The sequence below is a fragment of the Strongylocentrotus purpuratus genome, unplaced genomic scaffold (genome assembly GCF_000002235.5).
Source record: "Strongylocentrotus purpuratus isolate Spur 01 unplaced genomic scaffold, Spur_5.0 spur5_scaffold_18, whole genome shotgun sequence".
NCBI classification, from domain to species: domain Eukaryota; kingdom Metazoa; phylum Echinodermata; class Echinoidea; order Camarodonta; family Strongylocentrotidae; genus Strongylocentrotus; species Strongylocentrotus purpuratus.
This window is the reverse complement of record NW_022145603.1, coordinates 28,708,002-28,723,026: the sequence shown is the minus strand read 5'-3', so window position 1 is coordinate 28,723,026 and position 15,025 is coordinate 28,708,002. Positions and strand designations below refer to the sequence as shown.

Genomic DNA, 15,025 nt, shown 5'->3' with positions numbered 1-15,025 from the left:
TGGTTCGTCCGGCATCTTCTCAAGGTGTGTTAACACTGCTATTTATTGATGCAAATGGAAAATGGTTGATATATTATTCAACAGATTCATCGGGCCAGAGATGGTCACCAAGTCTATTGCTATGTACAGGTATCACGGGGGCGATGTCTCAGTGGTTCTTGAAGTGAAGGCCAATAACATTGGAAATCCCTTAGACCTCGGGACCTTGGAAGTGACCATCTCTGATGACGTCTTGCAAAAGACGTGCGAAGAACCTATCCAAATATTTGGTATGTATTATTTACTTGGGGCTCATGTTTCACTCCTCCAAATGAACAGAACCTAAAACATCAATAACAATTTTGTGAACCTAGTGTTATGCATCATATACCTGGATGTTCCATTGCAGAAAGGAAATTACATATACAAAACAATTTACACCACATTATTATGAACTACGTACGAATAATGAAAAGTTGAGGTTTTAAGCTCAGATAAATAGAAAGGGGGAAAAAATCTCTTCACCCCTATCCATAGGATAGAAACTTTAGAACTTCCTATATTTTACTTGCCAAATTTCTTATCATTTTGATGATTCCAGAACCTTGCAGTACACATTATGCTAGATGATCAACCTTTTTTGATCGACTCCACAACGTTTCTTTCACAATGCAATCGCATGACCAGAACTGGTCTATACCTTTAACCCCTATCCATAGGATAGAAACTTTAGAACTTCTTATATTTCCTGTCCAAAACTTCTTTTTTTTTAAATCACAGGACGCCCTCTGTTGTCAACGGTTGTACTTATCATCGTTGCGGTGATCGTAGTGACCGTTTTGATATCGGTCATATCAAAAAAAAAAAAAAAAAATGCAGGTCAGTGAAAACATAGGGAATGTATGACGCAGCCGATAAATCGACTTTTACCAGTTAAAAATGAATGATGGTCGAGTTTTCCTAGCAATTTCAACATCAAATATGAAAACACCGTGGACATATTGAAGATTTCCACGTCTGTGAAAATAAGCAAATCTTAAAGCACACAGTGATAGTCCAGAGGTTTTAATCAGAATTAGGGAACTTAAGACCCAATGCGTCAAAGAATGTTGAGAAAGTGATTTGATGCATTAAGCATGAGTAGATAATTGAGGATTTCTTTGATTAAAATTGATAAATGTTATTACCACAGATAAGCTATATACTGATACAAAATTGCTTCAAAAATATAGTGAGACATTATTGTTTTGTAGTTGTATCAAAAAGGCATTGATGCCAGTATGTTTTCAACAAGTGGACTACAAAAATTTGAATCTGATAATAATTTTCATATTGGATTTTCAGTTCTACTTTCCAGGCGATATTAGAAAGTAAACATTCAAAACACATTATATGTCTGTAATTACAAATACGTTTTTATGACTATTGTCATTTCCTTTGTCGGAAAATCGTCAACACTTTGGTAAAGGATAATACTTTTCGCACAATATTTAGTGAATAAAGTGCAATATATTACAGACTTAAATGCATTCAACCATTATTTATACTAGCTATACCCGGTCATTAAATGGTCATTTCCTTTTCTGTCTCCACAGGGCTCTGCGTGCCTGGAAGAGGGCCCACGCAAACTAAACACGAGGAATGTTATCAACTTGCCGCTACCTTTAGATTTAGATTTAGATTTAATGTTTGTAATATATTTATATTTTGATGTTATATTTGATTCTCATTTTGCATAATTTATAGTCGTACTTTTTAGTCATTCATATTTTGTTCGTTTATTGTGTTGTATATTGACTTTGTAAATTGAATTATTTCAGCTTCCCAGCTGCATGTTCTTTTATTTCAATAAACCGAATCAATTTCAATTTCAATTTACCATATATGAGTTAAAGATACCCATTCGCTGTACTATTGACGGTGAATCAAAAAATATGACGACCAATAATAATAATTATAATTATTTTTTTTTTAACCAAGGGTAAGGGGAGCCTCATCAGTAATAATATTGTTCTCTCTGAGGACCCTGCACGTATCCAAATTGTCACACCGACTTTAGCCTAGCTATACCATGAATTGAATGAATGAATTTCTTCCTACCGGTTACTCATTTAACTCAACTGGGTGGAGTGTGGCAAATGTAGATTAATGTCTTTCCAGAAAAACTCATTGAGCCACGGCGGGACTCGAACCGTGAACCATAAGTATGATCCACTGTCCGATGACGTTTCCACTAGACCACGACATATCTATGGTGTCACAACCACGCATCCCACTACCACCACCCCTTTAACAGTGAGAATCCTGGAAACCCAAACATATTGCCAGATACATCCTTCTTTTTTTTTAAGGCAATCGCCCAATAATTAACATCTGCAACATAAATCCTCTATTTCATTCCATTCCCTATTTCTAAGAACAAAAAGCACACTGAGATAATAACGGTAATTGTTATGACTATTTAATTTATACTTTATGATCATTTTCTTTTCCTAAATGTAACCTTAGTTAGTGAGATGCTTTATATACATACATTTGATTTTACTATTTTATCACTGAAATTTACAGTAAACATTTTTTCTTCTTCTTTTAACCAAGTGTGCACAGTGCACCTATAACTTTACATTCACGCCAGCTATAAATATCAGCTTTGATAGAAAGATGAACTTTTTCCGGTTGGTAGGAACCAGTTTAAGAACGTAATAATAATGTGCATTTTGTCATTTGTGAAAACATTTGTATACTATGTTATCTATAACACATGATAAGTTATTTATTTTCAGATAATCCACAATTGTATCATTGTTTGCTAAGTATTTATTACTGATAAACAAAGATTTATGGACTTGGTTTGTCAAAAAGTGGAAACATTAGAAATCATATTTGTGAAGCGTTTAGTAAAGGTTATTGGGGGAAATTTTTTCATAAAACTTACCCCGAATAAATTTGACATCCTTTAAGTTTTTACAATGTGCAGTTATTGTGCCGTTGTCGTGCCGTTATTATGCCGTTATTGTGCAGTTATTGTGCCGTTATTGTGCCGTTATTGTGCCGTTACTGTGCCGTTATTGTGTGATACTAGTGTAAACTTCTTTGAGTTACTAACAACAAACAAATGCCAATGTACTTTTACATTAGGTAACAGTTACTCTAAACCACAACAATACCTTATATACACCGCCAGACTGACTCTTAACCGACTCCACCAAACTGATCGATTCTATGTCATTCGACTTTTTTTTGTTGTTATTTCTGTAATTCTGGAGTTCAGGATCCCGTCTCATTGAAAGTTGCGATTGGTCCAAATCAATCGCAACTGGCAGTCTCCTATCTTGTTTATAATAGTTGCGATTTGTATCAATAGCAAATAAGTTGCGATTGATCTCAACTGTTGATAACACCGGGACTTTATGGAATGGTCTTGTGTTCGTCGATGCTGATGACGAACTTCTTCCTTTCCTCTGCCGACATGCTTTTGAGATGTGCCATGTCTTGTGGCAGTTGCAACACTCCGCCTTGCTGAAACTACACGATTGAGGGGAACGAGCACCTAAACACCTGTAGCCTAGCCTGATGGGTGGAGTATTTCCACATGCAGTCAGACCGCCAAATATTCTTCTTATTATTATTATCATTCCGTTGTAATGATACTTCCATTGTGGTGTATTATCAACTCCAAAGATTATAGCATGACCATGACCATTAGATGCTAGCCTTTATTATGTATTATTTGTTAGTTCTGTCTACAATCGGTCTCTTGTCGTTGTGTTCGACGTGATTGGGGCATAATAGTTGAGGCTTTTGAGAACTTATGGTTTACGTCTTGGGCGACATAGCATCCTGGTGATCGTCAATCTAAAGAGTGGCTGTGCCATGGCGTAAGCCAAAGGGTTAACCAAGCTGTTGCTGAAAGCAATCCAGCGCGTTATCTCAGATAGGTTGATGGATTTGTTGAGAGTACGGTAGAAACCAGGAGCCAAGGCGTACATGGTGACCGAGACGGCGGTTGGTAACCATGTCAGAATGAACACCAGGACAATCATGGTCATGGTCCGCATTGCCTTACGTCCTTCGACTCTGGACTCCCTCTTGGGTTTCTTCGAAACAACGTTGCTCTTTGACGTCGAAATATCTTCATCGTCTCCAGACAGACCTATTGGTTTTGGATAATTATTAGTCGACTTTTTTTCCCCATTTAGAGAGTGCTCATTATCCGTCTCTGGGCTTCCTAGATTTTTGGTCGTTCCTTCATCGCTGGTCATATCCATAGATATACTTGAAACAGTTGTATTTTCATCGTACGTTAACGAGGTTTTCGACCCAAGTTTATCTCGTAGGCGTGTCCCGAGAGAGCGCTTTTCCTTATCCTGGGATGCGGATTTTGCCTGCCCTTTCCCATTTTTCCCCTCCCTATTAAAGTACTTCGAGAGATGCTTACTGCCGATGTTCTTGACCTTGATGTATATTCGGATGTACAGACCAGTCATAAGGAGAAACGGTAAGCCGAATCTCAGTAAGAATACAAGTAGACTTGCGGTGTTAGTGAGACTGTAGTTCGGTCTGGAGAGGCCTGAAGAGATGACAAGGTTGGTTGGTTTGATGAAGTCCCAAGCAGAAGTGACCATCATCCAAACACCGAAAGATGAAACCCAGGTGAGGATGTTGACGACAGTCGCTTTGTGGATACTCCTTCCTTGGTAGTGCTGTATGGGATAGAACGTTGCCAGATAACGATCGATGCATACCACGACAACACCACACACAGACACGCCCAGGATAGAGTTTTGGAACCCCATGAACAAAATGCTTGCTACCTTCCCAAAAGGCCAACTTCCGAAGAGATGGATCATAGACAGAATCGGCATGCAGAGAAGACCCACAACCAAATCCGCAACGCTCATGTTGAAGATGTAGCAGTTGTTGTATGTCCGCAGTTTCTTCTCAACGTAGAAGGTAGCCAGAATGAGGCTATTGGTCGTGACTGTAAGTCCAGAGAGGATCATAAGAGCTAGGAAAGTCACGCTGAACTCTGCCTCGGGTGTGTCTCTGGGTATGTCCTCTGGCAGGTCCAGATCAGAAGACCATGTGGGTCCGTCCGAAACATTCAAGATACCCATCTTGCATAAAGGTCCTAATGGAGAGATACGTCTTATGAGTTCGATGGAATTCTGTAAGAATATCGTTCACGTTGCACACAAAAAAGAGAACTGATTATAGTCAGATAGCCGGCATTGGCGTAGCAGCTCCAACCTATACAGTATAATGTAAGGTTTGTGAATATGAACAGCGTTTTATACTCTCACGTCGGCAGTGTAATCGGAGTGGTAATAGACTATACAAAGTATTTAGAATATGAAAAATAAATTAAGGGGGGGGGGGAAAGGAAATTTGCCTCTTTTCACCAGCCTGAAAAAAGGGTTACGAGAAGAAAAAGAAGAAGTAGAAGAAACCTTTGATAGCCTTTATATTTTTTAGAAGTAATTTCAGTAACCACTTCTCTGCTCTTTCCAAAGAAGTGAAACGCATTCACTCATTATCAGCTCACAAAGAAAAACGCCAGCCCGCTACTTCTACACTTGACGGTCAATTCAATTTGGCAGTCTTCTTTTCAAGCCATCGTCAACCTTCGGGGAATATGATTGTCATTTTTTTTTTATAGTCAATGGGTTCACGATATATTTGTGATCAATCAGTTCGGCACTCCTAGCCCTTTTCTGTTTTATAATACAGTCTTTTTCTGAATATTGAACAAAGAACACTTTCTCCAGGAAGGACCTCGTACTTTTTATGGTTCGATTTTTGTTTTCATCAGCGGGAAAAAAGTAAGGAGAAGAAGAAGAAGAAGAAGAAATCTTTAATGGTTTTTATATTCTTGATAAGCAGCTTTCAGTTAACCACTTCTCTCTCTTTTCAAAGAAATGAAACGCATTCACTCATTATCAGCTCACAAAGAAAAACGCCAGCCCGCCACTTTAAAGAAGAAAATAATTAAAAAAAAACATTGACCTTCTACACTTGACGGACAAATCAATTTTGGCAGTATTCTTTTCAAGCCATCACTTAATGGCACATGGTGCTTATTGTAAACCTCCGGGGAATATGATTGTTCGTTTTTTAGCCAATTGGGTCAAACGATTTATTTGTAATCAATCAGCTCGTCACTCCTAGCCCCTGCCTGTTTTGCTATTTAATACGGTCTTTTTTTCTGAATATTGAACAAAAAACACTTTCTCCAGGAAGGACCTCGTACTTTTTATAGTTCAATTTTTTTTAAAAGAAATGATACGCATTTATTTTTCGTTATGACCTACCTCCAAAAGAAACGTAAGAGCATCACTTCAAGAACAAATTTGTATGAACACATATTCCAGAGACGGAGGTATCCATTATGAAAGTGTCGCTTCCTATTCTTTTTAACTAAGTATTCAGAATATGAAAAGGAAAACAAATACATAAAAGCCAGAAGTTAAGATCTTTCGAACTATAGGGGGAAAAAATCGTTTAAAGTCTTTATTTTCTGTGCATCTCCTGCTACCTATTGCACTCGATCTTTTCAGAGAAATGAAACGCATGCCATTTCGATGCTTGACCAAACAAATATTTTACAAAGGCAAAATGTCAGCGCATCCTTTCAGTTAAGAACACCAAGAAAAAGAATATTGAAAACCCACTTTCACGAGACGTATATATCTTGGTAAAGGTTACAGTCTGACTCTCATAAAACGAATGTATATCACAAAAGACGTAAGCCTTTTTAATTATAAGGTGGAAGTAGTTTTGCCTGGCAATGTTAAAATGTTTAGTGTGTAATAAAATCCACTTATTCAGCGGCATATTGCCGGGGTAAATCAATAAAGAAATGTATTTCTAACCTTGTGTATAATTATGCAAGGCCACATCGTTTTCAAATGTGTATATGCGCATCACAGAAACAAATTCTTTCATTAATACATTTTTATCATAAAATCGATATCATTGCATTTTGCCGATGAATGAAAATAAAGAACCACCCTAATGGACTAAGTGCCTTTCAATATAATACCTATTTACGTTTAGAATCTGGCGGAAAAGAAATCACAAAATGGTTCTACAATCTACACCGTCGAAAAGCTACTTTAAAGAAATCAATTAGTATCATATTTTCAATCTGAAAAGAAAACTTTCAGAAGCGATTTGATATACCGGCGTGAAATCATTTTGAGAACTATTTAATTGATAATGTTGGTATGATTCTAAGGGCAGTTCAAGTTTATTACTGCTCTATGATAAAAGTTAAGTGCCTTTATATTCTACAAATATTCTTCGTGTATGAGATGCTTTAAAGGTAAAATTCGCTCTGATATTAAATTGGTATAACATAAGAAGTAGAAAAATGACAGTAACAAATTAGCAAAGTTTGAGCAATATCCGATATAAATTGGAATGTTATGAATTTTTGAAGTTGTCATCTTTGAAACACCAATTGGTGACAGTGTGGTGGGTCTTGTGAGCTCCTCTTCAATTTGCTTTGTACAATAAATTTCGTCATTATTTTCTTAGTTATTGATGACGGGATAAACTGGTCTCGTATAGGGGTTATCTAAAACAAGTTTGCAATAATTATATTTAGGGTGAGTGCATGGTTGAACATTTTCTGAAGAGAAAATATCAATTTTTTTTATTTTTTTTTATTTTAGTAAAGGACAATAATAATGATAATAATATGCCGTACTTATATATCGCATGTCACAATATGTCTATATGCGCTGTAAGAAAGAGTTAGAAGGAAAGGTGGATAGAGTAACATGAGAAAAGTGAGATATGCTCAACACACTTCCTCTCGTTAACATTGGCAAGTATTTTTGAAAAGAAATGTTTTAAGACGCGCCTTCAAGTTGTCAACAGTATCTCAGTTTTTTTTTTAGATTTTCCGTCAGTTTATTCCAAAGTTCGGCCGATACAACCCGAAAAGAGCGAGACCCGTATAATTTAGTATTTATGAATGGTGAGGAGAGACTTTTGGGAAGATTTGAGGGATCTGTTTGAAATATATACGGTAAGTAATTCCGGTAAATAAGTAGGAGCTATTCCTCTGAGGCACTTAAAGGTTAAAACAAGGATCTTCAACTCAATTCTAGCACGGACAGCTAACCAGTGTAGTTCTTTCAGAATAGGGGAGATATGTTCACGAGATCTCGTAAGAAGCCGTCCGGCAGAATTTTGGATTCTTTGGATTCGATTCAGTTGATTCAGTTGACACATGGGAAGGGGAGCTCGCGAGATAAGTCACAGAGTTGCCAATTTTAGACTGATCGATTGCACATTCAAATATTCATAACTTTCTTGTTTTTAATAGGTTTTTGTTCAAATTTAAACTGTCCTATATCTGTTATTTTCTGCTTCATTTAAAAACCAACTTAATATCAGGGTGGACTTTCCCATTAATAAAACCTTCCTAAACTAAGTGTATTGTGGAAGATTTTTGCGTGATGCTTTGAACCCACATACCTCCACTCACAAGTAAACACACACTCTCTCTCTTTAAAGATTGATTATGTACACGGTCTATTTTTTGGTTTTTGGTTTGTTTTTGTCCCCCCCCCCCCCTCTAGTAGGCTTCTTTTTTTTCTTCTTTTTTTTCACCCTCTCAAACAACAATATAATACTGTATTATACTTTATTACTGTTTTGGTGGCAGCACCAATAAAGCCTTTGGCTTTTCTAGCTGTCTCCACATTCATATATATTTTTGTTGTTGTATTTGATGTTTTTTGTGTTAATTTCTTGGTTATATTTTAAACCGAACTTTAACCACGATTATTTTCATTTGATTCTTTTGTTAATGAAGGTAAGAGTGATGCCATAATGGTAATTAAAGAACAAGGAGATATTATCGATGGTAAAGGTAAAGTTGGTATATTTCATTCGTATTTAAACGGGTCTGCAACTGTTACGACCAGTGTTTGTTTCCTTCTTCTTTCATATTTTAGAACTGCAACTTTAAGAAGAGCAAATGTTGGGCTACATATTTTCCACACTAGAGTCACCGTCCATTTTGATAACGAGAGAAAGGCGCCGTGAAGTCTAATATGAACACCCAAGGTAGAAAAAAGCCAATCAGAATTTTAAAAAGTTTACCTCTCACTTTTAATTACACGATATTGGCATTCAATGCCCAAGAGATTGGTTTGAAGGAAAGAAATTTGAGGTTAGAGTAGGTGTCCTCCCAGAAATGGCAGTGTGTCACTGCTTAGATAATTATTATTTATTTAAACACCTGATACGTCACTGTAGTGGCAATGTTGCATTTTCATGTTTTCACGAAATTTAATTCACGTGCAATAGCTTTAGACCACCATTTCTCAACCCTTTTTTCAGTCACGGCATCATTTTCAGAAAATAAAAGGTTTCGCGTCACTTCAATCACACATTCACCACAGAATATTTCTTGTGCATCATTCTGAAACTCGAAGAGTGCCATGTACACACTTGTGCATACTCGTCTTTCATATTTGCAAGCAAGCGAGCCAACCAAAATGCATATCTAATATGTTAAAACATCATTTTGTACTCAGGATACTATTATGATATGAACAAATATATGCGCGCTCCCCGCCGCCAAAAAAATGATTTTAATGAACGAGAGAATCGATCGAACGAGCGGTAAAAAAAGGCAATTTTGATATAAAATGTTATAAAATATATTCGGGCACCTCATCTAAAAAGCATTGTGGTATTCAGGCATGTTTGTGCCTGAAATCATGCTGTTTCTGCTTTGATATGAGGTCATGGATTTGGTTCAAATGAACATATTGGAAGCAAATGCAATCCCACAATATTCAATAATCGTTGTCGCGGTTGAAATCAAGTCTAAAGCGATGAAATTGTGAATAATAAACTCGTTATGTTGTATAGCTCCCTCTCAGGATTGATATTACTTTAGCTTCACCACAATGTTTCTTGATTATAATCGACCGATATTCTATTCCCATTTGGAAATTATATATCAGAACTGCATATTCCGAGATTTTCATGGTCGCAGCTATCTTTGTATGGACGTAGGCGCTATTTGAAATCTATCGGGAGCACCGATAAATTTCACATTTTAATTTCTCGGAATCCTTATCGTTTTGCAGCCCAAACTTTTTTAAAGTTGCTTTTTCTAACACAAGGATTAACAATGATAAAGGACATTTTTAGATTTCACAGTGCAATCCTTTTGAAAATAAACCATTAAACCTCAGAGACGAAATAAACCATGAACCAGTAAGCTATCTGACTGCAGCTGGTGGTGCAGACAACATCAAAACTGATTAATATTTATATTTAGCATAATACAAATTAAAACAAAACATAGTAGGATGCGCGAAGAAAGTTAAAACCATGCTCCTATTTATATAAGTTTACAGCATTTTGGAACCTACATCAACTGTTTAGGCATTAATATCACGCAATTGATAGTAGCTCCTCGATTACTCCCAATAGCCATTGTCTTTTCGGGTTATTTTTTTTTTTTTTTTTAGGGACGCATGAAATAATTACATGACAGATGAAAGAAGATTCGCCCATATGGCAAACTGTTCTATCATATTTTATTCCTATTTCTTGATATCAAGAAATACATTTAATTCATAATTATCAAGAATTCGATTTCTTGATATCAAGAAATTAATTTTTGATTTCAAGAATTCGATTAGGCCTACTTGATATCAAGAATTAAATTCTAAATTGGGCCCCCTCTTTGGTCCCCTACCCTGCCACCGACTGGACCCGCCCCTAGGGGGTGGGGAACTAAATTCAAACAAGAATTAAGAGTCGAGAACGGTATAACGAATCGTCTTCTTTCTCTATTAATTTAATGACACGTCAAAGCTTCCGCGCTTTGCGCGAGGGGGGAAACTGAATTCAGACAAGAATTACAAGTCGAGAACGGTACAATTACGAAGGCGTCTTCTTTCCGCTGATAATTTAAAGGAACATCAAAGCTATCGTGGGGGAGCTGAATTTAGACAAAAATTAATAGACGAGAACGGTTCGACAAATCGTCTTCTTTCTCTAATAATTTAATGAAAGGTCAAAGCTTCCGCGCTTTGCGCGTGAGTGGGAAAACTGGATTTATATACTCGAGGATTAAGAGTAGAGAAAGGGGGGACGAATCGTCTCCTTTCTCTATTTATTTAATGAAACGTCAAAGCTTCTGCGCTTCGAACGGGAAGGGGGAACTGTATGGATATAGACACTCGAGGATCAGGGGCGTCGCTAGACCTTTTTCAGTGGGGGGCGGTGTAGAGGCCACCAATCATACCGACAAAATTAAATGTCCTAATATGTACAAAATTAACCCTATAAGCCCGGGGCCGAAGGCTAAATTGTTTTTCCTATGGACTATCTATAGTATATACTTGTGTATGCGCAAGTGGTCATTTTCCTCGACGACATAAATATACGAATTATTTCGTCAACTTAGTCAGCATCTTAGCCTATATATTTCAATGCAGGCGCGGAGCTAGGATCTTATTTTAGGGAGGGGCGGTAGTGAGCAAGCGACTCGCGCTCATAAGGGGAGATGTGTGATAGGGCTCCCGCGCGAAGCGCGGAAGCTATGACGTTTCCTTTAATTATTAGGAAAAGAAGACGATTTATTGTACCGTTCTCGACTGTTAATCCTTGTCTGAATAAAGTTTTCCCCCCTCCCGCGCGAAGCGCGAAAGCTTTGACATTCCATTAAATTATTTTCAAAACAAGACGATTTGCTGTACCGTTCTCAACTGGTAATCCTTGTCTGAATTCAGTTTCTCACCCTCCCGCGCAAAGCGTGGAAGTTTTGACGTTTCATCAAATTATTAGAGAAAGAAGACGATTCGTTGAACCGTTTTCAACTCTTAATAACCCTAATTGTCTGAATTCAGTTTCCCCCTTTAGCGCGAAGCGCGGAAGCTATGACGTTTCCTAATTTTTTTAGAGAGAGCAGACGAGTACCGTTTTCTACTCTTATAATAATCCCTATTTGTCTGAATTCAGTTTTCCCCTCTCGCGCGAAGCACGGAAGCTTTGACGTTTCCTTAAATTATTAGAGAAAGCAGACGATTCGTTGTACCGTTCGCGACTCTTAACCCTAAGTTGTCTAAAATCTGTTTCCCTCCTCCCGCGCGAAGCGTGGAAGCTTTGGCGTTTATCAAAATATAGAGAAAGACGATTCGTTGTACCTTTGTTGACTCTTAATCCTTGTTTGAATTTAGTTTCCCCGAAAATGTTAAACCTCTGATTTCTTTAGCTGACATTATAGGAAAGTGAGACTCCGAGAAAATACAAGTATTGTAGTTGTAGTCATTCTCGAAGTCGTCACAGCGGATAAAAAGTCACAGTTCGTAGGGAAAAATATATACATCTCACTGACTTCAAACTTCTGCATTGATATAGTACACGAGGATTGAGCAAGAATACCGACACAGCTGACCCGACACACCAAAATATTTACCGGTGTCTTTCTTGCTCCCTCGACGAGACGACCCCACCCAACAGCCCCCCCTCTCTCTCTTTTACACCCACTCCTCCTCTCTCAGACTCTTACCTCCCCTCACCCCCCGTTTCTTTTGTCAGTTCCCTTTTCTCCTTTTTCTTCTTTTAATTCTTTTTTTTTTCTTTTCCTTTCTTTCCTCTCCTCCCTCTGTTTCTTTTTCTCTTTCTTTCTTCTCTTTTCTTTCCTTTCTTTTCCATTCTTTTCTTTCGTTTTCCTTTCTTTCTTTTCTTTTCCTTTTCTTTTTTTTCTTCTTTTCTTTCTCTTTCCCTTTCCCCCCCCCTCCCCCTCTTCTCTTTTTTTCCCGACGGCAGCGCAATTTTACCGACAATATCCTGACGGGTGTGGGGGGGGGGGGGGGTGTCGCACCCCACACCCCCCCCCCCCTTTGGAGACGCCCCTGTCGCGGATTAATCGTCTTCTTTCTCTAATAATGCAATGAAAGGTAGGTCAGCTTCCGCGCTTTGCGCGGGAGTGGGAAAACTTGATTTAAACACTCGACTAACTCGAGGATTAAGAGTAGAGCGGTGCAACAAATCGTCTCCTTTCTCTTAATTTAACGAAATTTTAAAGCTTCCGCGCTTCATACGGCCGGAGGGGGAAAACTGAATTCAGACAAGGATTAGGAGTCGAGAACGGCATGTAACGAATCGTATTCTTAATTTCTCTGTTAGTTTAATTAAACTTCTAAGCATCCGTATACCTTGTGGCCCCCTGCACCCGGAACCCACGTCCCCTTCAAATCAGAATGAATTGTTGCGTTACTTTTGCGCTCGAAATCAAATGTGAATTTGTGCAATATAATAATAATAATAATAATAATATGACAAATTTATATAGCGCTTGTGACAAAAGTTTCAAAGCGCTGTACATGTACACAAATCAAAATTACTTAAAACAAAAATCAATATTACTAATGGAATTAACATTACTCAAATTACCAAGAAAACAAAATATTACTAACATAACTTAACAAATTATCATTACTTAAATTAACAAGAATATCAAATATTTCTAACATAACTTAACAACTTAACATTACTTAAATTACCAAGAAGATTAACCATTATTAACATTACTAAAGAAATTAACAAAACATGTAAATTCCTTGGAAATTAACATTTTATCAGTAATAGCAATAATTTAAAAAGACATAATAAAGGCATGGTAATATTTATTCGAACTTATTTTAGAGTTATTTGGGTTGCTTTTGGAAAAGATGAGTTTTTAGATTCTTTTTGAAAATGTCAATGGTGGGTGAGTCCTGGAATATGGGCGGGGAGAGTGTTCCAAAGAGTGGGAGCACAGACTGAGAAGGCCCTGTCACCATAGCGGTTGTGGGTGCGAGGACCAAGTGCGAGCTGGGGTCTGGATGATGATCGAAGGTTCATGCCGGTAGTCTGTTTGGGTGAGATCAGTTCAATCAGGTATGACGGTGCGCGATGATGGATGATGTTGAACGTGAGGAGAAGGATCTTGAATTGGATACGTTGGGGAATTAAGAGCCAATGTAGGGTGCGGATGACTGGAGTGATGTGGTCGTGCTTTCTAGTGCGAGTGATGAGACGTGCAGCGGTGTTTTGTATGTGTTGAAGTGGGGCCAGATGAGAAGCAGGTAAGTTGATCAATAATGAATTACAATAGTCTAAATGGGAAGTAACCAATGCATTAACTAGTCGTTCAGTAGAGCTGCGATCAAGGTATTTCCGGATTTTCCCAATCCTATAAACACCGAAGCTAGCTGCCCGACACACCTTTCGGATGTGCTCTCTTAGGTCTAACGAGTTATCAACGATAACACCCAGATCTCTTGCAGAATTGGTCGCAGTGATAACAGCTCCGTCTATGTGAAGGCTGACAGACTCGTTCCGTTTCCTAAATTGTGATGTAATGTGGATGAGCTCAGTCTTGTTTGCATTGAGCATCATGTTATTGTTACTAGCCCAAGACTTCACATCTGTCACGCAGTCTTCCAAAGACGAGATGCCATCAGTCAGGTCATTGCGTTGCATAACGATGTACAACTGGGTGTCATCAGCATACAACATGTGGCTTATACCTTTGTGGGCTGCGATGACGTCACTCACAGGACCAGTATATAGAACAAATTCCAAAGGTCCCATTACTGAGCCCTGCGGTACCCCCCAAGTTAGAGGGAATTCATCTGATTTGGCTCCGTTTACGATTACAAGTTGCTTCCGGTTCTCGAGGTATGACTTGAGCCACTTTAGAGCAGAACCTTCTATGCCGTATGTGTGACTGAAGCGTTGAATCAGCGTGTCATGGTTGATGGTATCAAAGGCTGCTGAATAATCAAGCAGCACCAGAATGGCCTCCTGTCCTTTATCTAACGCTAGCAAGATGTCATTGTAAACCCTAAGGAGAGCAGTTTCTGTGGAATGACCCTCGCGATATGCCGACTGCATAGGAGGAAAGAGCTGAAACTCCTGAAGGTAAGCCCTTAGTTGATTGGCAACAATCCGTTCTAAGACTTTTGAAAGGAACATCAGGTTGGCAATCGGCCGATAGTTTGCCATGTTTTCTACATCT

At 38.1% G+C, this 15,025-nt stretch overlaps 1 protein-coding gene across 1 annotated transcript; it reads right to left on the bottom strand.

Moving 5' to 3' along the window:
- Nucleotides 1–3,788: 3,788 nt before the first annotated feature.
- On the bottom strand, nt 3,789–5,096 carry LOC580134 (muscarinic acetylcholine receptor M1-like). The gene has a single exon (XM_780206.2). The coding sequence runs from the start codon at nt 5,094–5,096 to the stop codon at nt 3,789–3,791; it is 1,308 nt and encodes a 435-aa protein (XP_785299.2).
- Nucleotides 5,097–15,025: the final 9,929 nt, after the last annotated feature.